Genomic DNA, 27708 nt, shown 5'->3' with positions numbered 1-27708 from the left:
GGGTGGATGGATGGATGGATGGATGGATGGATGGATGGATTGGTGGGTGGGTGGATAGATGGTTGGATGGATGGATGGATGGATGGATGGATGGATGGATGGATTGGTGGGTGGGTGGATAGATGGTTGGATGGATGGATGGATGGATGGATGGATGGATGGATGGATGGATAGATGGATGGATGGATTGGTGGGTGGGTGGATGGATGGATGGATGGATTGGTGGGTGGGTGGATGGATGGATGGATGGATGGATGGATGGATGGATGGATGGATTGGTGGGTGGGTGGGTGGGTGGATGGATGGCTGGATGGATGGATGGATTGGTGGGTGGGTGGATGGTTGGGTGGATGGGTGGGTGGGTGGATGGATGGATGGATGCATTGGTGGGTGGGTGGGTGGATGGATGGATGGATGGATGGATGGATGGATGGATGGATGGATTGGTGGGTGGGTGGATGGGTGGGTGGGTGGATGGATGGATGGATGGATGGATGGATGGATGGATGGATGGATTGGTGGGTGGGTGGATAGATGGTTGGATGGATGGATGGATGGATGGATGGATGGATGGATGGATGGATGGATAGATGGATGGATGGATTGGTGGGTGGGTGGATGGATGGATGGATGGATGGATGGATGGATGGATAGATGGATGGATAGGTGGGTGGGTGGGTGGATGGATGGATGGATGGATGGATGGATGGATGGATGGATTGGTGGGTGGGTGGGTGGGTGGATGGATGGCTGGATGGATGGATGGATTGGTGGGTGGGTGGATGGATGGGTGGATGGGTGGGTGGGTGGATGGATGGATGGATGCATTGGTGGGTGGGTGGGTGGATGGATGGATGGATGGATGGATGGATGGATGGATGGATGGATTGGTGGGTGGGTGGATGGATGGGTGGATGGATGGATGGATGGATGGATGGATGGATGGATGGACAGATGGATGAATAGGTGGGTGGGTGGGTGGGTAGATGGGTGGATTTACGAGTAGGTAGGTAAATGAACTTAATAAGACAGGCACACAAACACCCTGCCACTCTGAGAACTCACTTTTAATTCATCTATTTGAGGACAATCCATCTTCTTTGGAATTTTCCAGTGACTTCTAAACTTGACCCTGGATAAAGTACTTCTGAAAGTGCCACCTAAATAAAGCTTCAAAGGGCAAATGATATACAAGTCACCCAGGGTGGGGCCTCTGGGGCCCCAGAACAGCTTCAATGCCATCATCAGGGTCCCCATCATCCTGGAGACTTGGACCCCTGTCTCTGCCACAGCCATTGGGTACAGTGGAAGCCCCAAATCTGTCTCATCAGAAATCCTTTGTTAAGCTATTTCAGGATGCTGTTTAGGGTGGGCCAGGAGCAGCACCAGAGGCTGTGATGATTTTCCTGGTGCTTGTGCTGTTATGCATGGCCATTGTTCTTTCTACAGGAGACTCACGTGGGTTCAGCTTCCTCATCTGTAACATGAGGTTGGCTTGGATGCTGGGCATGAGTTCTTCCCATTCTGACACTGCCCACAGCATTAAGTCTGAGCCCCTCCGAGTAGACATCAAGGCTAGAGATGGACGCAATCAGCCCAGTGCTGGGGCTCCAGTAAACCCAAACCACATTCTGCACCCCCAGTTGGTTTGGTGCCCACCTCACCTTCCTCCCAAATGTCCACCCAGCAGATAGTGAGACCCTGCTGTGTGCCCACCTGCCTTCTCTCCTGCACCTGCCTCTGGCTCCCCTGCACCCGGTGCCCAGGAGCTGTCTCCAAACGCAAACTCGGCCATGTCCTGCCCTGCTTTCAAGCCCCACAGGGGCTGCCTATGATTGGCCCACCTGGCCCACGTCCTCTCCAGCCCATCCCTAACCACACTCCATGCTTCTTATTTGTGGACCACACCGGTGGGTTCTCTGAGGTACCTGAGCTCCACCTGTCCCGGGCCTCTGCTGGAGTCCCCTGAATGTGGCTGTCTTTGGGCAGGGCTGATCCTTCACTGCATAGACCCAGACCCAGGGCCCCAGCACAGCAGCCACAGCAGGTCTATGGGGGATATGGAGACCCAGGGCATGGGCCACTGTTGCTTGAGGTTTTTCCAGGCTCAGACTTGTTAAAGGGGGAAAGCTGGACGATCCTAAGGGTAGTACTGCCCCTTTTCTTTTGGACCAGGTAACCTGGGCTCACAGCTGGTGGAATATAAAGAAGAAATGTACATCACATCAGACTGTGGTCACACCTGGCGGCAGGTAAGCTGGCTGGGAGGTGCCTGGCACCCCCCACCCCATCCAGCCGGGACCCTCAGGAGACACTTCTGTTCTGTCATCCCGTCCATTCCAGAGGCTCCGTGGGAGGAGCTCTGAGCCATGTCTCCCATCTTGCAGCCAAAGTGGCTGGAGCCAGGGCTCACTTTAGCAGATGTGCCTCGGCTGGGTTTGAAAAGCAAGTCCAGGCAGATGGCTCGGACCACCCAGCTGCCCTTCCCATGGCCACTGATAGGGAGTGACAGATGCAAGAAACGTCTCCACACAGTTGGACCTGTCACTGCGAACATCTGAGAAACGGGGATAAATGCCAGGGAACAGCACAGGGAGGAGGTCCCGGCCAGGAAGCCACATGGTGCTTCTGAGGCTTGACTTGGGCTCTTTTGGGAGCCCAGAGAGAGGCCAGGAGGCGGGTACGGGGGACTCCGGGTTCCTGGCAGGGGCTGTGGACACAGCAGTGGAAGAGAATATGGGGGGAGGAGCAGGTTGTGGGGGTCATTGTGAGTCTGGGTTGGGGTGTCTGGGGGCTATCCCAGGGCCCGAGAAGAGAAAGGAAGTGAGGAGCGGAGAGGAAGTGCACACTTACGCAGGATGCGGCCACTCCCACCAGCACAGGATGGCCTGGGCAGGGTCCCTCTGTGCTCGTGCAGCCCCACGTGGAGCTCATATTCGCAGACCAGAGGCAATGGTGCTGATGGCCCTCAGGGTGTGGAGACAGCGAGGCTGAGGGAGGGATGCCAGTCGGTGCCACGTGTCCTGCGTGGTCCAGGCAGCTCTAGGATCCACACCTGAGCTCCCCACCCCAGGAGGGGGCCCCGCCTCACTGTACACTGGCTGTTTCTTTCCAGGGGGCAGGGAACATGGTCTTTCTGGCTGAAGTTGGCCTGCCAACCTCATGGAGTGGCAGTGTCTGCTTTATATACTGGGGAAATGAATCAAACTTACATATGACTATCTCCTTCCAGACAAGACGTTCTGTTTGAGGTCAGTGTTTTACATGCCCGAGTACCCCAGCCACGGCCCCCCTCCCACACAGCAATGCTCTGGGCACACATGTTGATCCCAAAGTGCAGCCTTCACCTGCAGCCTGGGTTGAAGGCCTTGACGTTTTTTAAAAATATGCAAGAAACATGGAACTTTCAAAAGGGCAAAGGCGATTTATTGTATTTTAATATTTCTATTTCACTAAAACTAGTGAAACATGTTTGAAGCTTCTTAAAGGTCACATCTGTCCATTTATTAGAGAAGATTCCCCCGTATTAGATTCAATAGACAGGGTGAAATAGAAGGTGTTTTGATTTTATAGAAACGGATTGCAAGACAGTCATAGCAGTCGCTTTTGCCGAGGAATTTGCTTAGATTTCAAACTTGGGAATATCAGAATTAAATGGGAGAGCATCTGGGAAAGTGCTGAGCCGAGGCCTGGCCAGGGCAGTGCTTGGTGCTTCCCGAAAGATGGCGCAGTGCAGGAAGGAGAGGGGCTCGCCTGGCTGGCGGTACAGAACAGGCGCCCAAGGGGGCAGGCCTGTGCGTGTGGCAGGGGAGGGAGAGATGCTCCTGTGGGTTTTTTTTTTAAGTTTTTTGGGGTGGGCTGAGGAGGAAGGATGTCCAGGCAGGGGCAGAGTGGGACAGAGGCAGGGAGGGCAGGGTGGTGAGCCCGGGACGGTCTCTGTGGCTTCCTATCGTGCCCAGGTTGTCAGGGATGCAGTGAGATGCGTCTGAGAGAGAACTCAGAATACGAATGTGGAATGCCAGAGTGCATCTGGTTTAATCGACATAACCTTTCAAAAACATGAGTTTCCTAGGATGTTTTGTTTAAAGCCAGAAAACATTACAGAGCCCCTGGCTGAAACTCAGTGTGTAGGGGAGGCAGGAAAAGGGTGAAGTGGGGACAGGCTCTCTGCTCTCCCCACCTGGCCCTGCTGCTTGCTCAAGGCGCAGGAAACCACAGGAATGGGCGTCTGAAGAGCCTGCAGCCTGCCAGTGGGGTTTGGAAAACCCTGGAGCCACCTTTTCCCAGAGCCCCAAGCTAATGAGAGCAGACGTCATTCCCAGGATGGCCAGGAGGCACTCCATTCGTTTCCTCCTGGGTGGATGCAGCAACGCCCTCCTGCCCACGCTTGGAGAGGAGATTGGCCGGGGCAGGCGTCCAGGTGTCCCAGTACAGAGCCCTGGTGCGCACCGGCTCAGGGGGCCAGCTCAGTACCAAAGGGAAATTGCACTCCAGGACTGTCGGGCTCTGGGAAGCCCACTGTCCTCTCACTGCACCACGCCCTGCTGTTCAGCAGCCCCATCTCTCTCGGGGGACCCCCAAAGCAGTCGTTTAGGCTCCTGGTGGAGCCAGGGAAGGGGGCTGCAGCCACGCCCTCAAAGGGTGGGGAATCATGCTCGGGCGTGGCAGGTGGGCTTATCCACGAGGCCCCTCTCCTCCAGCCTCACAGGACCCAGCGTGGTCTCCACCACCCGCCTGGCCATGCAAGCATTCCACTGCTGTCCTGGTGAGGGAGCCTCGCTTCTCCTCGGATGTTCCCCGAGACAGAGAGCTCACTCCTTCCTGGAGGGGAGCCCTTTGCTTGGGAATTCATTTTCCTCCTAAATCATTGTGGGAGCCTCTACGAGCCCCTGCCCCTCTGGTCCGTCTCTCCCAGCATCCGAGGAATCTTCTGAAAGGCGATGTGCTCTTGTCACTCCCCGATCAAGCCTTAGGTGTCACACCGGCCTCCAAGCTGCCCATCTGTCCCGGGGCCTCTCCGTGTGTCCCCACGGCTCCCGTCCCAGCCACGCGCTTCCTGCTCCCTGGACACAGCTGCCCTCCTGCCCTCCAGGCCTTTGCCCCTCTGTCTCCAGCCTTGATGCCCTTGTGCCTCTGAAGGTTTCCCCAAGTTCCACTTGCCTTGTGAACCCCTCCCTGGGCTGCCTGCTGACTCAAGTCTGGACTTTCCCTAAAACAAGATGTCATTTGTCCACAAAACATTGGCTGAGCCCCTCGTCATGTGGCAGGGCCTGAAACTGGGCTCGAGGGTAAAGATGACAGGGCCCCCTCTCTAGTTGCTGGTACCCAGTGGGCAAGTCACTGTCACTGTGCAGGGACGGTCTGCCTCCTTGGGGGTCTCTCCCTAGGCTATGAATCTCTAGGGGCCAGGCCTGCATCTATGCTGGCATCCCCAACAGAGAGGACCCAGACCAATGGGTCTGTCGGATGGGTAGATCAATGGGGAGGAGAATTGTGGAACGTTCTTCTTCATAGTCCCCTAAAATCTTTGCCTGTGACACCCTAAAGCCTACAGGCCATCAGCTCCCTTGTCCAGGAAACAATTTCTATGAATGTAGCCATAGGCAGTGTGCTTCTCCAAGCACTTTCCTGAGCTAGCGTCAGGACAGAGGATCCCGGCATGGCAACTCCCCTGCCCCCGCTCCACCCCCGGGCAGACAGGGCCGTGAACCTCGGAGGGAGCACAGAGCATTGGGGGACATCTGGGGAGCCCCCAGGTTAACTCTGAATCCCCACTCCAGCCTGCGACCCCCCAGCCCACAAGAGTGTGTCTCCGCCTGTGTGGGGGCAAGATGTCCACAGACAGAGTCCCCATGGAAGGGGCAGGGGTTGGTGTCTGGCAGTCACCAGCTGTGTGACTTCAGGCAAGTCACTGTGTCTCTGAGCCTCAGTGTCTCTGGAAAGTGGGGAAATAACCTGTGAGCCTGGCTGCTCTTCAGTGAGATCCTGTGTGCAGCACGCCTCACGGCACAAGGTGCCTGCCTGGATCCTGCAAGTCCCTGACGGGCAGCAGCGCCCCCACCAGGGAGGGGCTTAATCCTTCTTGGCCCTGGTGGCTCCACCCCTCTGTGTCATTTGGCCTCAGCTGACAGACCCCCACTCTAAACAGGAAGGAGAAAGGAGGAAGGGAGGGAGAGGGGAAGAGGGAGAGAAGGGGGAAGGGAGGGAGAGAAAAAAGGAGAGAGGAGGGAGGGAGGAAGGGAGGGAAGAAGAGGGAGGGAGGGAGACGGGAAGAGGGAGGGAAGGTTTTGGGACACAGCTGCTCACCCTCCATCATTTTTCATACGGATCCTCTCTTCTTTATCCAAGGTAAAAGTGCTTCCTGGAGAATTCCTAAGAGCAGTGGGAAATGGCAGCCGACTGTGATAACCAGGAGGAAACGCCTGGGGAAGGGCTTTGCAGGGAGGGCAACGGCACATGCAGAGGGCCTGGGTGTGTTCAGGGAAAGGAAGCAAGGTCAAGGTGGGCAGGGGCCCCTCCTTCGGGGCCCTGAGGCCATGGTAGGATTTGGGCTTGACTCTAAGTGTCACGGAAGCATTGGAAAGTTCTGGTGGGATTGAGGAGCATGGGGGTCAGGGGACCTGCTGGACACCAGGGCCAAGGGTGTGGCCTGCCGGCCCCCACCCAGGTCTGCTGGGGTTCATGTTCCTGCAATGTGGATTCTCAGTCCATGTCCTCCCCAGGGCCTTCTGCTGGCTCCTGGAAAACCCAGCTTTCAAACTCCGAGGGAGACTCCATAGGGAGGGGCAGAGGGAAGACAGGCGCAGATGCTTCTCTTTCCAGCGTCCCCATGATTGTTCCCCAGCTGCCCTTGAATGTCCCCCTGGAGCCTGGGGTACCCCCAGCCCAGCCCCCTGGGGACAGTGCACATGAGGCCCTGTTAGGCTCCGCACCTGCTAGGAAGGGGTCAGCCGAGCCTCCTTACTTATCCCACCCCACGTGGCACGAAGTTGCTGCATGCTTGTTCCTGGAAGCTCTGCACAGCTGCGCCTTCCCGGGAGGCCCAGGAGCCCAGCTCATGTGGACGTGTCCACGGTCCCCGAGGGCTCGCTGAGTCTCTGAGCACACTGAAACGGATGAGCGTGCTGGCCCTAGTGGGGGCTGCCTGGGGTGGCTGTCCTCTGTCCCCTCCTGGGCTTTCCTGTGTCGTGCTGTGGGCCACAGGCCTGGGAGACAGATGGGCAAGGGTGGGAGGGCAAAGGGGGCCACTTTCGAGGAGGGGCGGTATGGGGCGAGGGCGATGTGTTGGAGACGGCTGTGCCCTTCCTTGCTGGGCATGTTGAGACATGCGCTGGCCGCCCACATATGCATGTTCACTGGAGATTCGGGGCAGGCCCCTTGTGTCCTGGTGTGACTTTGGAGCCACCCCCGGCTCTGCCACCTTCCAGCTGTGAGGCCTTAGCCTACCCTCCACCCCTCAGAGCCTCAGCCTCCTCACGTGTACAATGGGACCCCATCCTGAGGCTGTTTGCCAAGCGAGGCCACCCTCAGTGTCCCCTCCCGGGTGAGCCCTGTCCAGGCCACCCTCAGTGTCCCCTCCCGGGTGAGCCCTGTCCAGGCTACTCAGCCTTTTGTCCCTTGGGGATCTGGTGGTCGGCCATTCATTCACTTGTTCACTTATTCATTCCCCACATACTCCCTGGCACCAAGGTCTGAGCTGAGCTCTGTGGGGCACAGAAGGCTCACAGTGGCCCTGTCTTTGAGGAGCTTTGGCTTGAAGAGACAATGACAGATTAGCATAGTAAGTGTTGGGCCAGGGGCTTGGAGCCCAGAGGCCACTCCCCACTCAGTCTGGCATCAGGGAGGGCTTCCTGGAGGAAATGGCACTTGAGCTGAGTCTTCATGTCAAATTGGGGTTTGCTTTGACTGAGGCTGTGTATCGTAAATATTTTTCTGTTTCTTTCTCATCTTCATGTTGCTGGCACTCTTTGTGCCTGGGTTTTCACATAGAGAGGGCTGCGTGCCGTGCTCATTTGCAGTTTCCTTGTTCAGGTCGATAGGGTAGAAGTTGCTGTCCGCCATTCAGTCATCCAGGGTGCGCTGAGTCCGCGTGGGCTGGGAAAGCTCGGGAATGGCCCGGGACATGCAGGGAACCCTCAGACCGGCCCTGGCCTCTGCCAACGCCCCCTGGCTGCACATTGACAACCCTCCTCCCAGGAGCCACTCAGCCTGGAACGACCGCCGACCTTCTCAGGCCCTGCCCTCAGCCACACCACTCTCCTCTGCAGGTGTTTGAGGAAGAGCATCACATCCTGTACCTGGACCACGGAGGCGTGATCGTGGCCATCAAAGACACCTCCATCCCCTTGAAGATCCTCAAGTAATGGCGTCTGCTAGCCCCAGGGCTGGGAGGGCAGGCTGGGGCTCTTTCTTTCCACCCGGGAACCCTCTCAGACTAGTCCCCAGAATGTCCTCCCCTCGGGGACACATGATCACAGGGCAACTGCACTAAATCCTAAAGACCGGGGCTGGGACACACCTCACAAACCTTTCCCAAGGGGTCGTGGAGATGGACTTTGTCTTGCCCTCGGGAGACAGGCACAGAGGGAGGCCCCACCCCAGCCTGGGGAGCAGGGAGGGCCTTCCCCGAGGAGGTGAGGAATTAGTAAAGTGCAGGGATTGGGACCAGGTGACCCAGACAAGGAAGCCAGCAGCATATGCCCAGGTGAGAGGGTTGGCAGCTGAAGGCCGTCGTGGGGAAGGGAGGGCAGGCGTGAACTCGGGACCCAGAAGGCACAGCCGGAGCAGCTGCCAGGAAGCCAGTATCACTGTAGTCTGAAAAAGAGATTACTCAACTGCCAGATGGTGGCACTACAATACCGGCCCTACCACGGGCCTGGCAACGCCTAGGCCAAGCTCAGGCCATGGGTGTGGCCATTCAGGGGAGGCAAAGTGTCTGTGTGGTTCCCAGAAAACACCCCCAGGGCAGTACGATGTGGATAAGCAGATGTAACATAAGCAGATGTGATGTGAGCAGATGTGACATAAGCAGATGTGGTATCACCTGCACTGGCAAGGTTGGCTAGTGCAGCCCCCACCCCTCCAGCAGGACCCACAGGGCAGAGTCCCAGACACAGGGAGCTTTCCAGCCCACCCCAGAGACGCTGACGATCTTCTCCTGGCAGGTTCAGTGTGGACGAGGGCCTCACCTGGAGCACGCACAACTTCACCAGCACCTCGGTGTTTGTGGACGGGCTGCTGAGCGAGCCGGGGGACGAGACGCTGGTCATGACGTGAGTGTGGGGACCGGGGAGTGGGCACTGGGTGGCAGGGCAGAGCCATGCTGGGCCTCCCTGGGCCTACTGTGTCCTTCACCCCCCAGCCACCTGGGAATCAGGGACATCTGCCACCTGCCCCAGGTCCCCTTGCTGGTGAGGAGAGGACCGAGGCTCCAGGCCAGCTCCACCACGGCCACGGCACCTCTTGAGCCGGTGATTATATCATGAGTATTGCTATCTACTGGCACCTTTCTCAGCCATATGGCATGAAGGTCATATGGCTTAGGGCCTGACACCCAGACAGATCATCATAGGGCAGAGCTGGCTGTGACCCGCTTGTCACCCATCCCGGGGTCTGAGGCTGCAGCACTGGCCCTGCCCGGCTTCCTTCTTCTCAGCCCCAGCTTGGGCCAAAAAAGGCACCATGAGGGGCAAAGGGGCCTCAGGAGCCTCTGTCGTTCAGAGCCTCTCTGGCCCAGGAGCAGAGACGCTTAGGACAGTGGGGACATGCAGGGTTTGACTGCACCGCTGCGGCCGCAATGGGAGACAGCTGTGCCCAGAAACCAGTGAAGTGAAGGTTCCTCTGGGCACCCTCGAACATGGGCCCCTGTGAGCCCAGCTGATTCACAGGCTGGGCGAGGCCTGTGTGTCTAACGGCTCCTGTGACCCCGCGCTGTGGCACGGTGAGGCCACCGTGTCCTCTTCCTGCCTTTCACAGTGATGCCTGAGATATCTGAATAGTGTGTCCCAAATTCCTGTTTCCCCGGAACCATGGATGGGACCTTATTTGGAAATGGGGTTATTGTCCATGTAATTAAGCCAAGATGAGGCCATGGAGTAGGGCGGACCCCGATCCAATGACTGTGTCCTTATAAGAGGACACAGAGATACAGGCCTTGGGGGAGGAGGCCGGGGAGGGAGGAGGCATGGAGTGGAGCTGTGCAGCTGCAAGCCCAGGAACACCCGGGGCCCCCAGGAGCTGGAAGGGGCAGGAAGCCTCCGCCTCTAGAGCCTCTAGAGGGAGCTCAGCCCTGCCGACCCCTGGATTTCAGCCTTCTGGCCTCCAGAGCGCTGAGAGAGCACGTGCGCAATGCTTCAGCGTGGGAGAGCATGTGTGTGATGACTGAAGCCAGTAGAGTTCATGGTAATTTGCCACAGTAGCCCCACGAGGCTGCCACGACAGCCCACAGCTCTTCCACGTAGAGGCCCAGGCACAGGGAGATTGGACACCTGGACTTTGAACACCTTGTCCTCTGCTCTGTCCCTTCTAGAGCAGGCAGGCCCTGCCCTACCCATTTCCCACAGAAGAGCCAGGCACTGTGCCCCTCACCCTCGCCCACTCGGCTGGAGTGGCCATGTGCTGTGTGGCAGGTGTGGATCTATGGACTGGGACTACCCTCTGGCTGGCTTCAGCAGGAAGTGCTGGCCTGGCTCATTCACCAGTTCACACCCTGAGTTTTCCCTTCCAGCTGGCAATGGGCCTTCACACCCTCCACCCTGAATGGCTCTTCCACTGGCCCCTGAATGCCCCAGAGGGGCCCACATGGATAAGCCGCCCAAGAGTGCCTGACCCCAGCCTCTATCTCCCTCCGTGTGCCCCACCCTCCCCAGCAGGCACACAGCTCCCAGGAGGCCACGGGAGGACAGCTCCAGGCTGTGGGGAGCAGGCCTGGTTTTGGAAAGAAACTGCCCAGCTGGGACAATGCTGCCCATCCTGCCCAGGCTGGCCTCTGCCTGGACAGGGATGAGGCTGGGCTCCGCCTGGGCAGGGATGAGGCTGGGCTCTGTCTGGGCAGGGATGAGGCTGGACTCTGCAGGGCTAGAGTTTGTCCCCTCGTTTGTTGGGGAGGTTGGGCAGACGCAACCCCTGAGCTCCCCTGGCTGCTGTGGCTGGGAGACACCACCACTGACCCCTGCTGCTTTCATGCCTACCACCTGTCACACCCACCCACCCTCAAGCAGCTCTGCTGCTTGACGATTAAAGAAACTGAGGCTCTGAGAGGGGAGGTACCTTGGGCAAAACCTGTGGCCAAGTCCAGCTCATGTGGGCAGCTCTGTGGGCAGCAGCCTGTCCTCTCCGGGCCGAGCAGAGATGGGACCCCCTATGAGGATGCTCTTCTGCTCTGCCATCACCCAATGCACGTTTATTGAGCCCCTATTATGTGCCAGGTGCTGTCTGAGGTGCCAGCAGTGTTGGCAACACAGCACACTCAGCCCTGGCTTTAGGGACCTCTGATCATGGAGAACGGGAACTTGTCCTCACACTCAGAGGACACCTAGTCTGCCTCCCAGCTCCTGGCCAAGGAGGATGGAAGCTGGACGTCGGATTTAGCAGCAAGAAGCCATCAGTTCCAGCTGAGCCAGGGTGGGAAACCAGGTTTCGGGAAACTGAGATTGCGTGGGGCACAAGGACAGGGAAGAAGTGGTGAGTGTGGACCCTTCTCAGGGTATTTAAGATGAGCGGGTCAGCAACAGCGTGAATTCCTGCCGCCTTCAATTCAGTCCCAGCCCAGAAGGGCCTTCCCTGCCACCAGGCCTGGGCTGCCTGGCCCTCACCCCTTTGCGGATCTGATCCCATCTGCAGGGTTGCCCTTGCTGGTGGCTGTGCCCTGCCCCGGGCTGCAGGAGGGACTGATTCTGCTGGCTTCACTGGTGCGTCCCCAGGCCAAGCACAGCACCAGGCGTGGAAGAGGGGCTTGGTGCTCAGTGAACGTGGCTTGAATAAATGGGTGGTGATGTACCTGTGAGGATGACGCAGGGGTGGAGACAGACGCCCATGGGGATGAGCTTGTGCAAGCATCGCCTGCAGGGGCCTGGCTGGGGAGAGGTGAGCTGGGCCCATCACCCCCAGGACCAGGGCCCAGCCAGCACAGCTCACACAGCTTCGCCCCCGTCTCCAAATCAGGATGCTTCTTGCCAGGCCGGTGTCCCTGGACAATGGACTGCACACGCTGCACCTTGGTTTCCACAGCCCTGAAATGGGGAAATGAGTGGGCTTGAGGAGCTGTCAGGAGGATTCCGGGAAGCGGAACGTCTGTGCCCAGGAAATGACATTTCCCTTCCAGAGACCTGGGCTTCCTTGTCTGTAGCATGGGGACTTAAACTCCACGAGGTCACCACAAATGAGCCCTCAACTGATGCTCACCTGTGATGCTTGGGGCCTTCTTGCTTCCTGGGTGATGAGCAAGAAATCACCTGCTTAGACTCTGATTCTAGTATAGAGGCCTGGCTTCCGCCCACTCCACAGCAGACAGACAGGTCCCGGCTGGCCTTCCCAGGCCATGCATTGTGGTGGGATTGAGGGGATGCTTGGGACAGCTCTGCTTCCCAGCTGGGGTCCCGGGTGGGTGGGAGCGTTATTCCCAAGAAGGCGAAGGCCCCCTTCACTGGTCTCACTGAACATCCAGTACCCACCACAGTCCGCTGTGGCGGCCCGCTGGCCGGCCGACCTTTGATCCTGTATCCGTGTGTTCTCGATGGCATGTGATGGTGCTTCTAGGTGGTCTTGTCCTTCAGCACCCTGGGAGAACAGTGAGCCCCTTCCCCTCCCACAGTCTGGGGGGCGTCTTCCCCTTCCTGGACCCTCTGTCTGCCCCAAGTCCTCCCTCCATCTTTACCAATATGGCCTCCTGCGACAGGGGCTGCAACGCAGCTTTAGTGAGCGCCCCGCTGCATACTACAGGCTGTTTTCATACATGACTTCAGGCCATTCTCATAAGAAATGTAGACAGATTGATTTATTCCCCCGTTTTTAGAGGCGCCAACATGTCTCAAAGAATTCATCCCTGAGGGAGTGGTGGGAGGATGGGGACCCTGGGAGCCTGTCCTGTAAAAATTGGGTGGGGATAATCACCCTTCCTGTTCTCTAAGGGTCCTGATGTTTGCAGTTTTCCCTGAACAGTTAATTCCTGCTCTGGCCAGGCCCTGGATGCATAAAATCCTTCATGACTTTTGCCCACTCTCGTGCCCCCAGAGGCGGTGGTCTGGAACAGAACGGGATGGTCCTGCCTTTTCCTGCAGCTGCAGGACCTCCTGTGGCCTTTACGGGGAGGGGGAGCGAGGAAGGAAGGGAGTCCCGCCACCAGGCACTCTGCCTGCTCTCTGTTTGTGGTGTGGACCTTTCATGTGGTCAAGCCGTTCCTGAGGCCAGAACCCGCAGAGCCGCGGGGGGCCAGCAGTGCAGGGGTGAGGGCGGCCCTTACTCCTCATACAGAGGTTGACAGCCTTCTCCAGGCCTCAGCTTACCTGGCCAAGAGATGGGAGTGCTGTCCATCCGGGAGCCGTGAACGAGCCTGTCTCTGCAGGGTGCCAAGCCCTTCGCCCCTGCTGTCATGAGGTCTGAGCCTTGGTTAGGCCCCAGAGATGACCCAGCCGTCATCCCCCACCCACAGGTGAGGCATTTTATCCCAGAAGGATAATGGCCGAATTCACAGCCAGGTGCTATAACCTTTTAAGTTCTTTTTAAAGCATCAGAACAGTCCCTCCAGACCCCCTGGTTCACAGTGCTGCATCTTCAGACAGCTTCCCAATCCCAGTGACATACAAATAATTCAAACTGCAGGAGAGGGAACACGCTGGCAGGTCAGAATCAAAGTCCCCCTGCAGGGGTCTGTACGGGAGCTGCCCTGCCGGAGAGTTCCCACAGCCACAGGCTCAGCTTTCGGCCACTCTGTCCTTCCCGGATAACTGTTTGGTCCAAATCTGCCCAAAGGCCACCTCTAACCTGGCCAGAGGCAACTTTTGGGACGCTTTCCTGGCACCAGTCACTTTCACCTGCCTCTCTTTCCCCACAGTGCAGCCTCAGAGCAGGGAGGGGTCCCCAGGCCCTGGGCTTGGGCGAGAGGCGGAGTGGAGGCTCCCAGAGCCTTCCCTGGCTACATGGTTCAACCCTCGCAGCGTGGCCCATTTTTTCCTCGTTACCTGCAAAGTAATATCTAGGCCCCTTCGGCACCTCTTTCCTAAGACCCAGAATTAACTAGATGGCAGCTGTTTCTCATGGTATCAGCTGAGGGTTTAGGTTTCATAAAAGGCAGGGCTTCAGGGACATGCAGGGGGTTAATTAGTCAACCAAAGCAGCCTCTCTGCTCTGCCCCAGCTCAGAACAGTGGTGAGACTGAGGCCTCCTGGGGGGTCTCTGCGACCAGTGGAGCCCCAGTGCCATGTTTCTGCACCCGCCGTGTTTCTGCGCAGAGCCTCACAGCTCCAGAGCCACCAGCCCAGGTTCCAATGCCGCCCCTCCAGGAGGTGGCCTGAAGCTGTGCTGCCCTGGCCGGGTCCCTTGCCTCAGCCTCAGTTTCCTTGTCTGTAAAAGGGGCTTTGGAGAGGAGGAAATGGGGGAATACAAGGTCACGCCTGGGCCCGGCCTGCAGTGGGTGCTTCGTATGCACCAGTGGCTGCTGCTGCTCTACCTTCCATGACGCCACAGGCCACAGGAGAGTGTGAGGATGCTCTCAGGGATCCAGAAGTTTCCCCTAAAAAAGCATTTCTTAAGTGAGAGAAGACCCTCAGATGCTGTTTAAGAGACAGATGCACCAGGCATTGTTGGGACAGCGATGTTGAAGGAAGATCCCAGTGTGTTGAGTTGGGGCTCTCCAATATTGAGGCCGTCCAAGTGGCGTCCGTCTGGAGACAGATGGCACCCTCATCCCAATCACGGGTGCCCTGGAGCCAAGACCACTCACAGCCGGGGCCACCGTGCAGGCCCACAAGATTCCTCTGTTGGAAACAGTGCCTGCAGAAGCGGGCGGACGCGGCAGTCACAGCCGTACCTGGGGGCCTTCCCCTGTCCTTGGTGGGTGTTGCCACTAGCAGCTAGGAGGGGTCCCAGGCTGAGGGCTCAAGCCCCATTTCCCCACTCCTCTGAGAAAGAAAGAATGGTCTGGGGCTCCTGAACCCCGCGCAAAGAAGAAAGCAGATGGGACTGTGAGCCCAGAACCAGGGGCCTGGCTGGAATGAGGCCTGGCAGCGACATGGCAGGAATGCGGGATGGAACCAGCCTGGCTGCTCCCTCGACAAGCTGGCCTTAGGGAGCACTGGGAGGCAGGGTCCCCGGGGGAAGGTCCAGCTAAGACAGAGGGAGGCCCCATGCTCAGCTTGCAGAGGCTTAGGGTTTCATCAAACAAAGACAATAGTGTCTGCCTCGTGGGACTGTTCCGGAGAGTGGAGGCAAATGCGAGGTCACAGATGTAATTCAAGCATGGACCGCCGCAGGCTTGCCTGGCTGAGAGGTGCCCCGTGGAGCCAAATCTTCAAATATCAGCCTCAGACGCTCAGACCCAGCTGTCATGCCTCAGAAATACCCTACAAAACCTCTCTCAACACCTCCCTAGAATGGGGTTGTCCTTTCAGCTCATGATGGGCCACCCCCAAGTATCCATCCCCAGTTGGGGGTGCTCAGACAGGGACCAGACTGGAGCAGCGTGCATCACCTCCCCCACCCAGATGCTTGGCCTCTGGTAATATGGCCGGAGCACCACAAGCTGTACTGGAGAAGGCCCAGGGAAGAGCAGGCTGGGCCCACCTTCTGGGTGGTCTTTGGAGCCTAAGTGTGTGGTACTGAGGGATGGAGTGGAAGGCACTCAGGCAGCAGCCCTCCCAGAGAGGGAGAAAGCGGAGCACCTGAGTGCCATTCTGAGTGATGGGCACACAGCAATGACTGCTGACTGCAAGGAGGGAGAAGGAACAGCACAAACAAGCTGTGTGACCTTGGGCAAGTTACTCAACCTCTCTGTGCCTCAGCTTTCCGTTCTGTAAAACGGGTGGACCCGGCCTACCAGGCTGTGCATGCATAGCTTCCAGCACCCATGGATGCTGCAGGGTGCCTCCCCACCTCCAAGAAGTCTTCAGGGAATCCCCAGCGCCTTGAGATGTCCAGGCCTCCTGTGGGCTTTTCTAGACCCTTCTCGGTCATGGAGCTACCTGGGCTGAGGGTCCTCAGCCACACTCAGGGAGTGTGGGGCCACAGGCTCTACCCCAGCCCATGGAGTCCAGTGTGCTTGGGGTTCAGGATGGTCAGATCTTAGGAAGGTAACACAGGCCTGCACCATACATGACACCCTAAGTGGCCAGCCTCCCTATTCTGTCTTCCGCCTCTTCCCCCACCCACCTAGGCACTGACGGGCCAACCTTGCTTATCCCATGGGCTCTGTGCTGGGCCTGCTGACTCGTTATTTCTCTTTGAATCACCACCTCTACTAGGGAGCAAATGCCCTGTGGCCCAGCGATAGAAAGCTGGGTTTCTGCAGCACAGAACCCTCACACGGTCAGGCTGGGAGAAAGCCAGGGAGAAGCCAGACAGCTGCAGATGCATCCACCTGACCACAGATCATTCTGCAAAACAATGCAAGGACCACTGTGGGGGCTGTGGAAGGGCTCCCAACCCTGCTGTGGATCTGTGCCTCCTTCCCTGTCCATCAAGCGGGGCCACTGGGGGCCAACCAGAGCGACTCACACAGTGCAATTGACAAGTCATAGATCACAGGTGGTAGTTGTGGGAATATTCACGCCGAAGCCTACAGAGCACGTGTGTAGGGCCAGGCTCGGTGCCCGGGGCAGTCTCGCTCTGATCCCCAGTAAGGGCAGGAGAGGGATATCTGTGCCCATGGTACAGGTAGGAACAGAGTCCAGAGGGGACATGATTTGCACAGTAGGACAAGGCCTAATGAAGGTGGTTTTCTCTCCCTTCCCTCCTCTTCCCACCCCAGGGTCTTTGGCCACATCAGCTTCCGCTCCGACTGGGAGCTGGTCAAGGTGGACTTCCGGCCCTCATTCTCCAGGCAGTGCAGCGAGGAGGACTACAGCTCCTGGGAGCTCTCCAACCTGCAGGTGGGCCGGCATGAGGCTGGGATCGGGCAGGTGGGGTACAGACTGCAAACGCAGGCCCGCTCTGCCTGCCAAAGTCCTCCCCTGCAAGGCCGCAGGGCACCTCCCCGCCTCCAAGAAGTCTTCAGGGAATCCCCAGCGCCTTGAGATGTCCAGGCCTCCTGTGGGCTTTTCTAGACCCTTCTCGGTCATGGAGCTACCTGGGCTGAGGGTCCTCAGCCACACTCGGGGAGTGTGGGGCTACAGGCTCTACTCCAGCCCATGGAGTCCAGTATGCTTGGGGTTCAGGATGTTCAGATCTTAGGAAGGTAACACAGGCCTGTACCATACATGACAGTGGGGTCTGGGTGTGGAGTGGGGTCTGGGGCAAGCCCACACTGTAATCGAGACACATAACTATTTCTACAGCAAATGTGTAATATGGACACTAAGAGGAGTATAAAGACCATCAGTGGCCCCTCTGTAGTTCCAGTCAGGCTGTGCTGCTGGCAGTGTGGTGGGGAAGCCTGGGATTTCAGAGTGTGGGGGCCTGGAACTGCCGGGGGGTGGGTGGCCCTGTTGAAGAAATGATTTAATGGCACTTGTTAAAGCGCGGGGTGGAAGACTTTACTCAAGACCATCACGGTGGGTACAGGGACCCTCTCAAAGGAGACATTGGGCTCAACTTGAATTCAGCGTGGGCAAATGGGAGTTCAAAGCCAAGGTCAGTGGGTGGAAACTGACTAAGAGGAAACAGCAGGCATCAGAGGATTTGACATCACCTGGGGGGCAGCGGGGGATGAGGAAGCCTATCGGATAGGGAGGGCGATCGGATATCAAGGGTGGGCGGTGCCTGCCAAACTGCCCTAGCAGGGTGCATTGCTTAAGCTGGATTTCACAAGGAAGTGCTCAGATGGGCCTAGGAGGAGGTTTAGGAGCTTGAATACAGGCCACCGGGCATCCTCACCGGCCCCACCCCTGTCACTGCCACAGCAGCTGTTGCAGGGAGATGGGGGTAGGCCTGTCTTGTCCTGATTGTCCCCTGAGGACCCACTGCATGCCTGTGAGCCCTCCAGGGCGTGGCTCAGCCCAGCTCCCACGCAGCACCTGAGGGGACGAGGGTAACCTCAAAAGGGCTGCACTTCCAGCAGCTCTGCGACCCCTCGGGCCCAGCCAGGGCTGCACACAGGAGGGGCTCAGTGAATGCCCATGGGTGGGGATGAGAGGGAGGCTTCCCCAACTTGACTGCAGACATGTCACGCCCCATTATGGGCCTCAGTTTCCCCATCTGTAACCTGAGCCATCAGCCATCTTCAGGCTCTGGCAGCCTCAGCGGCACAAGGCCATGTAGAGCAGTTGCCGTGTCTCAGGAAGCTCCTTACCCTGATGTTCCTGCTGCAGGGCGACCGCTGTATCATGGGCCAGCAGAGAAGTTTCCAGAAAAGAAAGTCCACGTCCTGGTGCATCAAGGGGAGGAGCTTCACGTCGGCGCTCACGTCCCGCGTGTGCCAGTGCCGGGACTCGGACTTCCTGTGGTGAGCGACGGGCTCCTGGCCACGAGGCCTCAGGCGCTGCTTGAGCATCCTCACAGCATGGCGGCCACTTCCCCCAGAGTGAGGGAGGAAGCCTCAGCGCCTTTTATAACCCGGTGTCAGAGTCGCACACTGCCACTTCTGCCTCATTCCATCTGTTAGAACCAAGTCACCAAGACCAGCCCACACTCCAGGAAGGAGCTTTAGGAAATTTGTGGGTGCATTGTTAAACCTTCTCAGTGGCTGCTCACAGGCAGGAGGAGAAAGTGAGGAACAGGTCAGGTCATCTTGGGGACGTGCTGCACCCACCCCAGCCCTTCTCCATCCAGGGACTCTGCTGAAAGCCACCCGACCTGTCCCCTGCTGTTCTCAAAAGCTGCCTGTGACTGCCCAGTGCCCACAGGACAATTTGGCTAACAGCTCACCCACCTGCCACCTCACCCCTCCTCATCATGCCCCCTGGCATTCCGGCCTCCTCCACCTGTACTGGTGCTGCTCAGGCTGGGCCCTGCCAGCAGTGCCTCTCCCTCTCTTTCCCTACCTGTCTCTGTCCATCCTTTGAGATTTGCTCACCTCCTCCAGGCAGCCCTCCAGGTTTCTCTGAGTTCACAGCATCCCTTTGCCTCCCTTGTTACCCTGTGTGCCCATCTGGGATGGGGCTGTGGGTGCTCCTTCATGTCCTCACAGATGGGTGCATAGCAGTCCCTTGACATGAGGTTCCCTTCTCAGCTCCCCCAGATTTCACCCCAACCCTGGGTGACTCCAGTTCCCACCTGTGCCCGTCACTTACCACTACTCTTCCCTCCTCCCAGCGACTACGGATTTGAGCGCTCCCCCTCCTCAGAGTCCAACACCAACAAGTGCTCTGCCAACTTCTGGTTTAACCCATTGTCCCCGCCTGACGACTGTGCCCTGGGCCAGACCTACACCAGCAGCCTTGGGTGAGTGTGGGTGCGGGCCTCTCCCTGCCTAAATCCGGGGGCAGAGCTGTGGTGCAGCCCTGAAACCACGCCTTCCTGGCTGGTGCCTGCAGCTCCCAACTCCCAAGTGGAGTCGGGGAAAGAGAGGTCAAAGTTGAGGATGCCCCACGCTCACAGCACAGAGCCTGGCTGCGGGGCTCATGTGAGTCACCAGACATCATGAGTGAATGACCTTAGCTCCCAGGCCAAAGGAACCCATAGGGTTCTCCCATCTGAGCCCACATGGGCCAGTGCCAGGAGAAAGCTGCCTTGAGTTGGCTCTGGCCAGAGAACAATAGACAGAAAAGGTCCAAGGCGCCCGTGGCTCACACCTGCTGCAGCACGTCTTCCCCTGGTCTTTCTGAGCTTCTGCAGTGCTAGGACCCTTCTCCATTTACCAGTGCCCAGTAAGCCAGGCTCTCCCCATTCACCAAGGCTTGGGTGCTGGAGGTGCTCCTGCTGCCTGCAGGTCTCAGCTTAAATGGCACTTCCTCCAGGAAGCCTTCCCTGACCACCCACTCCTGACCCCGAGCTTGCCTCTGTCACAGCACAAATCCCAGTTATTGTCATCACTCACCTAATTGTCCTCCTTGCTGAACTGTAAGCTCCACAACACACAGTAGGTGTTCCTTCAGTTTGTGGTATGCTGAATACAAGCTGTGCATGAGGGGAAGGCATCACCAAGTGCAAGCAGTTACGATACTTTTCCTCCACCAGAGGCTGGACATACTGCTACGAAGGATTTAGTTCACGTAAAATGTTAGGTACATAAAAGCTGTGAGCCTTCCGCTTTAGGAGGTCCCAAACGTGCTCCGTCAGAAAGTCCCAATTTCCTCATTTCTCTTTGAAGACATTTTTCAGAGAGGAAGAGAAAAGCCCTTGGGCTTGTTAGAAAATCCCCATTACTTCCCCTGGGGCAACATGAGGAAACAGGAGGCAGGACCAGAAATTGCAGGCTTTGGCCTCACCAGCATGTCTCCTGCCATCCACCCACCCATCCATGCAATCACTCGTTCATCTCCCGTCTACCCATTTATCCACCCGTCATCCAGTTAGCCATCATCTGTTCATTTATCCATCCATTCATTCATCTATACGTCTTTCCATTCATCCTTCCATTCTCCCAGGCATTCAACTACTATCCATGCATCCATCTATCCATTCATTTACCTACCCATCCATTCATCTATCCCTCCACCATCCATCTATTCATTCACCATCCATCAGTCTATCCATCCATTCACCTATCCATCTATCTACCCATCAATTCATCCACTATCCACCCACCCATCTACCCATCCATCATCCATTCATCCATCTACCCATCCATCTATCCATCCACCATCTATCCATTCATTCACCGTCCATCCATCCATCCATCCATCCATCTACTTATCTACCCATCTGTCTACCCATGCACCCATGTATCATGAAGCTGCAATGGTTGCACATCCACCCGGGCTTGACAGCAGGGACTCTTGTCTGAAGTGTCAGAGCTAGGACCTTGATCAAGACAAAGGATTTCATCTCATCCCATCTGCATGCTGTAGGTGCCATGGGTGGGTAGCCCTTGGAGAAGGGTATTTTCTTTCAAAGCACTAATCAAATGGGCCTGTGCATGATCAACTTCTGAATGCTTATTCAGTGGCAGAGCCATCTGGGAGAATTTGGCCCTGAGGGCAAGAGGGGGATCAGCCTTGGGGAGACGGGTACCCCCAGCACCTTGGCAGCAATGCCGCTTTCACAGATCCATAGTGTAGCCTGAGGGAGCTTCACAAGCAGCAAGCTGGATGAGGCCACCCCTTTCAGGGATCTCCTAAAAGGTTGCCCAGGGCCTCTCTCCAGCCTCATGCCACACCCGCTCCTCCTCCAGGCTCAGACCCACCCTAGGGCCTTTGCACATGTTGTTCCCATGGCCCGGGATGCTCTTTCTTCTCCTGCTCATCCTCCCATTCTCGCTGAAAGCCCCTTTGTCAGGGACCAGGTCCCCAGGGATGCCCCAGCCAGCGCCATCACAGCTGTGGTTTCACTCTGACGTGATCTGCTCAGGTCCGCCTCTGCCTCTCCACTAGAAGGTCTGCTCTGCACAGCATCTAGGGGCTGCATGCGATCACCCCCATTCCCAGTACCTGGCCCATAATAGATGCTCAGTAAATAGGTTTCTCATGAATGCAGTGAGCAGTCACGAATCGCCCAATCCAGGTCTCTCAAGGGAACAGGGAGACAGAGCCCAGGAGGAGGGGTGTGTGTGCCCATGGTTACGGCCACACTGTGAGCCAGTGGCGAGGTGGAGGCAGGACCCCAGGCCCTCTCGGGCACTCTGTCCTCCACCTTTCTCAGCAAGACCGTGAAATTCAAACTGGCTGCTTAAACAGCCCCTCTGCAGCACTAACGGTGGCTATTACTGTTACTGTGAGTAATATGATCAGACCACGGAGATGCCAGCGCCTCCGAGGCACATCCTGCCACCATCAGTCCCTCTTCCTCTGAGCCTCAGTGTTCTCATCTCTAAAATGGGGCTGTAACAGCAATCAGGTGGAGTCAGGAGGTGACTGGGAGTTAGCAAGTAGAGTCCTAGGGGTGGGAAGCCAAGTGCCACCTCTGGGTGGCAAGCACTTCCCTCCCCAGACTATGGGGCCCCATCCTTTGCCACCTGTCTGAAGCGGACCCTGACCCTCTCTTGTCAATCCAGGTACCGGAAAGTGGTGTCCAACTTGTGTGAGGGTGGGGTGGACATGCAGCAGAGTCAGGTGCAGCTGCAGTGCCCCCTCACGCCGCCCCGGGGCCTGCAGGTCAGCATCCAAGGCGAGGCGGTGGCCGTGCGGCCTGGAGAGGACGTCCTGTTTGTGGTGCGGCAGGAGCAGGTGAGTGAGCACCTCCCAGCAGGCTCCTGGGACTGTCGGGCAGGGGCGGCTCCAACTGGGCACGCAGAAGGCATGGTGAGGCTGTCTCCTCCGCCTAGAAGTGGCTCAGGGCATCGTCATCAGCCAGCCTGTCCAGACTGAAGGAGGCAGCAGGGGGCTGGAAATCCACTTCCTGAGTCGAGACCAGCATTTAACAATGAAAGAGACAAGAAGGAGAATAGAGTAGGACGTAGGGGGTATTAGGGTCCCCGCAGAGGAGCAGGAGACGTGGTTTCACACATCGGGTGGGGGAGGGTGTAGTTACTGGCCTTGGTATAAAATGTATTCATTCCCGTGGGTGGTAATACATTTTTTAAGCCTGTAATTATATTGATTTAGTTAATTTGGGATCTTATGAAAAACAGAAAGTTAAAAACACTATTACTTATAATTACACAACCAAAAATAAATCCTGTGTGTGCATGGACAGATACAGATATAAATACTCACACAAACACAGATAGAAATTTCCTCCCAGCCTCCCAGGCTTGCTTTTTTTGCTTTAGAACAAGTGTTATATTTTCTTCTGACGTTAAAAATAATGAATGTTCATTGTAGAACATTTGGAAAACACACACAAAATATCAAGAGTATAAATATCTCTCAAAAAGCCCCCCAGTCCTCCATGGTAACAACTGTCAGTTTTTTGTATTTCCTTCTAGTCCTTTTAAATTAATTTGTAACATGCTTATTTTTCTGATTGTTGAATAAACTAATGCTCATTGTAGCAAATTCAAAAACAAAACCTAGAAAAACTTACAAGCATTGCAGAAAATTCGAGATGACAGAAAAGGGCAAAGGAGGGTCCGATGCATCCGTGTCGCACCCGGAGGGTGGGCGCCCAGGACCCTGGGCTGTCTCCCGGCACGCAGCTTTCCTGGACGCTTGGCTCTTCGGTGAACAGTACGGGAGATGCAGCAAGTGCGGCTTCACGGTGATGTGTGTCCTGTTTAAATGTCCTTCAAAATATGGTGCCAAGGTGGGGTGGGATGTTGGTGACAAAGGTCTTTGGAGTTGGAAAGCAGGAAGCCTGGTCTAAGGCAAACATGGAAACTGAGGCCCAAGACGACGCAGAGCGGTGCTTGCCGAGCGCCTCCGTGGCGGGCGCTGTGCACGAGCCACTGCCTGTACTCCTGGCCCCCCTCAAGTGGCGTCCTCTTGCCAACCTGCTTTATAGCTGGGGAAACTGAGGCTCGGACAGAGAAGTCACTCTCCCAAGGCCACACGGGAATGAGTGGCAGGGCTGGCATTGGGGTCCCTGGCCCCTAGACTCCACGTGGACAGAGACTGAGTCTGGGGCCCCTAGACCTGAGCCGTTCCCTGGTGCAGGCTGCTGATGGAGATGGGGCCTAGGACCCACGCTCCTCGGAGCCAGGGGCAGCCCTGGGGCGCCTCTGTTCGCAGCAGCATCTTGGGGCGGCAGGAGGACAGAGCCGCTGCCCCGCCTGTCCCGCTTGGACCCTCAGAGTAGACCCCGCTGCGGCTGCCCGTCCAGGGCCGACTTCCAGGAAAAAAATGGCCCTCTGCTGCCCCCTAGAGCCTGGCGTCTCAGCAGTGCAGTCGCATCTGCGGAGTGTCTCTATGGGAGCCAGTCTACCACCGCCCAGGGGGCCGGGACCCTTGCTGGGCCTGCTCTGCTGGCAGGAGCTGGAGTTGGCGGAAGTGAAGAGAGTGATCAAAAGATGCTCTTGGTGGGGAGAGTCAACCCCCACCCCACTGTGCACCTACTGTCGGGAAGAGGCCACCCGCTACGCTAGGGAAGCTGGTGGGAGTGTAGGATCCAGGTCCGAGGCACACACTCACTGGTACACACGCTCACACATATACACAAACACACAGACACACATACGCTTACACGCTCATGTATTCACTCTCAAACTCGCAGACAGATTTGTACACACTCACACTCTCACACACATAGGCCAACCTCTCTTGCAAACAGCACTGGGTTTAGGGGAGTCTAAGTTTTGTAAATATCTTAAGAATTAAAAATAAGGTCTGATAGAGGCCCCAGGAATAAACCCATATAAATATGGCCGAGGGATGTTTGACGTCGGTGCCAAAACAATTCACTGAGGGGAGGGCTTATTCATCCAATAAAAATGAACCTCAACCTAAACCTCACACCTGATAGAAAAATGAACTCAAAATTGCCTAGATTTAAATGTAGCGTGTAAAAATCATAAACCTTTTAGAAAAACCACAGGAGAGAGTATCTAGGGCTAGGAGAGGGGTCCTCAGACTTCACACTGAAAGCCAGTCAAAAGGAAAGTTGATAAATTGGGCTTCTTCAGGATCAGCCACTTTCGCTCTGTGAAACACCCATGTTAAGAAGATGAAAGGCAAGCTACAGAGTGAGAGAAAGTATTTGCAAACCACATATCCAACAAGGACCAGTACCTAGACTAAAGGAAGAACACTCAACAGCAAGGAAACAAACCGTCCAGTTAGGAAATGAGCAGAACTGAAAAGACCAGGAGAATGGACAAATGACAGGTAAGCACGCGAAAAGATGACAAACACCATCAGCCGCCAGGGAAGCCCACAGCCAGACATCCCTGCACACCTATCAGAATGGCTGACATTAAAAATAGCGCCAGCATGAAGTACCGGTGAGGATGCAGGGAAGGACACTGGATCACTTACGCATGGCTGGGGAGACTGCAGAATGCCACAGGTGTTCTGGAAAACACTTCAGCAGTTTCTTAACCAACTCAACATGCAACGACCAGAGGACTGAGCACTTGCACTCATGGCGGTCATATCAGAGAAATGAAGACTTCTGTTCACACAAAAACCTGTATGTGTCTGTTCCTAGCAGTGTTATTCATAAAGGCCAGAAACTCAAACTGCCCAGGTGCCCTGCAGTGGGTGAATGTTTGCACAGGCTGGGGTGCCCCCATGCTGAGATACCATGCTGCAGTGAGAAGGAATCCATTATTAATACCTGCAGCAGGGCCCAGCATGGTGTCTCACGCCTGTGATCCCAGCAGTTTGGGAGGCCGAGGTGGGTGGGTCAGCTGAGGTCGGGAGTTCGAGACCAGACTGGCCAACATGACGAAACCCTGTCTCTGCTAAAAAAACAAAACTTAGCCAGGTGTGGTGATGCATGCCTGTAATCCCAGCTACTTGGGAGGCTGAGGCTCAACAATCACTTGAACCTGGGAGTCGGAGGTTGCAGTGAGCCAAGATTCCACCACTGTACTCCAGCCTGGGCAACAGAGTGAGACCCCATCTTAAAAAATAATCATAATAATACCTGCTTCAACCTGGATGAGCCTCAAGTGGATTATGCCGAGTGAAAAAAGCCACTCCCACATGATCCCCTGCTGTGCAACTCATTCATATAACACTCCTGAAATACAGAAATGGAGAAAGAGAATAGAAATTATCAAAGTTATAGAAATGGAGAAAGACTAATGGTTGCCATGGAGTTGGGCTAATGTGCGGAAGTGGGTGTGTCTGCAAAGGGCACCCGGTGGGGTCCTAGTGCTGGCTGAATTGTCCTGTCTCTTTCCTGTATCAGTGTTAACCTCCTAGTCGTGATACTATCATTTGGCAAGATGTTAGCCTTGGGGAGAGCCGGGCACGGGGCACACGGGGTGGATCTGTATCATTCCGTACAACTACACAGGAACCTACCATTATCTCAGAAGACAATGTTTAATTTTTTTTAAGCACCAGTAATAATAATGGATCTAAATGAAATATACCAAGATGTGAATGGAGGGTATCATGGTGAGATTTAGTTTTGTTCTTTTTCTTTGCTTTACTATTTGTATTTTATATTATTGTCTACCTTGAGAATATACTACTTTTGTGGTCAGGAGAAAAAGACAAGTTATTTTAACGAAGTGAAATGTTTAAGAAGTTAAATGTGCATCAGCGCAACCCGTGCAGGCAGGAACACAAGGCCCCGAGAGGTGGCGCCTCACCCAGGTTGAGTGGATCACGGGTCCTGACTCTGGATCACACATGCCTTCTCCTCCCCAGGATTAGCACAGGAAACAGTTCCCTCCGTGGAAGCAGCTCAGACTTGAGCGCTTCCCCTCGTTCCCTGCCCCACCCTGAGAGGCTGCCTTTAAACAGAAAGAACCACAACCAGCGAGCAGCCTCCTGGGTCCTGGGCTTTGGAGAGCCTCAGGCTTCTAACCTGTCAAATGGGGAGAATGGAGCACCCTGCAGCCTCCTTCCTGGGGACCCCCTAACAAATTATCTCATGCCAGGTGGCCTGAACCCACACAAGTCTCCAAAGGAGAATCCATTCGCACCTCCTCCAGCTTCCAGGGCTCCCGGCACTCCTTGGCCCCTGGCAGAGTCACTCCTGCCTTTGCCTTCACCTCCACACAGCCTCTGTCCGTGCCCAAATCTCCCTCTCCTTTCTCTTACACAGATGCCTGTCAGTGGATTTAGGGCCCACCCTAATCCGGTATGACCTCATCTTAGCTAATGACACCTGTAAAGACCCTATTTCCAAATGAGGTCACGTTCTGAGGTTCCTGGTAGACGTGAATTTTGGGGAGACACTGACCAGCCCAATTTACCACGTCTGTGGAGAAAGTTAAGTGAACAGAATTTACGTAAAAGTTTTCTATCAACTTTCAACGTTTGGCTGGTATAAACTGAGAAGATGGCTCAGTGGTTAGTAGTCACGCTGTCCCCTTCATCGTCACTAGGAAACGGTGTCCTCATGCCCCTGGTGCCGGCGAGGGAGGGAGAGGGAAGGGGAGGAGAGGAGGAAGGGAGGGAGGGAGAATGTGATCATGAGCCATAAAGCGAAGAAGTTCCTGTTTCCTTCACTCAATCCCCCACTCTGCGAGGGAAATGCGGTTATTGGAAGGTGGAAGGAGATGGTGGAGTGACCTTTCTGGGTGACTCGGTGCCACGCGGGGATGGCAGTTGGTGGGAGCTCCTCTCTGCACTCACCCTGCCCCATCTCAGCGTCACTCCTGGTACCGCATGGTCTGAGAAAGAGAAAATTAAGAACCGCAGCTTCCCAGAAAGGAAAATCCTGCTTGGTTTCCAGGCAGGCGGCTTAGGCACTTCCAGATGTGTTCCTCTCCCCTGCCGAAACCCTCCTCGCAGTGGGAGGCCCCTCACCCTCCTGGCTCCATCCCTAGCACGGGCCTCAGTGGGTCTCCCCCGGGCCCTGACTGCCCCCCAGCTGCTCTCTGATGACACCCTTGGGCCTCTCCCTCTCCCTCTCTGCTGCTGGGTGATTGTTCTGAAATATCCCTTGGCCACAGCCCCTAGTTAA

The 27708-nt window shown here is 56.2% G+C and overlaps 1 protein-coding gene across 3 annotated transcripts in view; it reads left to right on the top strand.

The window, feature by feature from the left end:
- Nucleotides 1–27708, top strand: part of SORCS2 (sortilin related VPS10 domain containing receptor 2) — a 593679-nt gene that overhangs the window by 545316 nt on the left and 20655 nt on the right. For all 3 annotated transcript variants that reach the window (XM_055385390.2, XM_019024999.4, XM_055385389.2), the window contains exons 12-18: nt 2176–2252; nt 8268–8359; nt 9165–9272; nt 16961–17081; nt 18459–18592; nt 19402–19530; nt 22241–22412. In XM_055385390.2, coding sequence (XP_055241365.2) covers nt 2176–2252; nt 8268–8359; nt 9165–9272; nt 16961–17081; nt 18459–18592; nt 19402–19530; nt 22241–22412 — 833 coding nt within the window. The remainder of the gene's footprint in view (nt 1–2175; nt 2253–8267; nt 8360–9164; nt 9273–16960; nt 17082–18458; nt 18593–19401; nt 19531–22240; nt 22413–27708) is intronic.

Source organism: Gorilla gorilla, chromosome 3, assembly GCF_029281585.2.
Source record: "Gorilla gorilla gorilla isolate KB3781 chromosome 3, NHGRI_mGorGor1-v2.1_pri, whole genome shotgun sequence".
Classification (NCBI taxonomy): Eukaryota; Metazoa; Chordata; class Mammalia; order Primates; family Hominidae; genus Gorilla; species Gorilla gorilla.
This window is presented reverse-complemented; position numbering and strand designations above follow the sequence as displayed.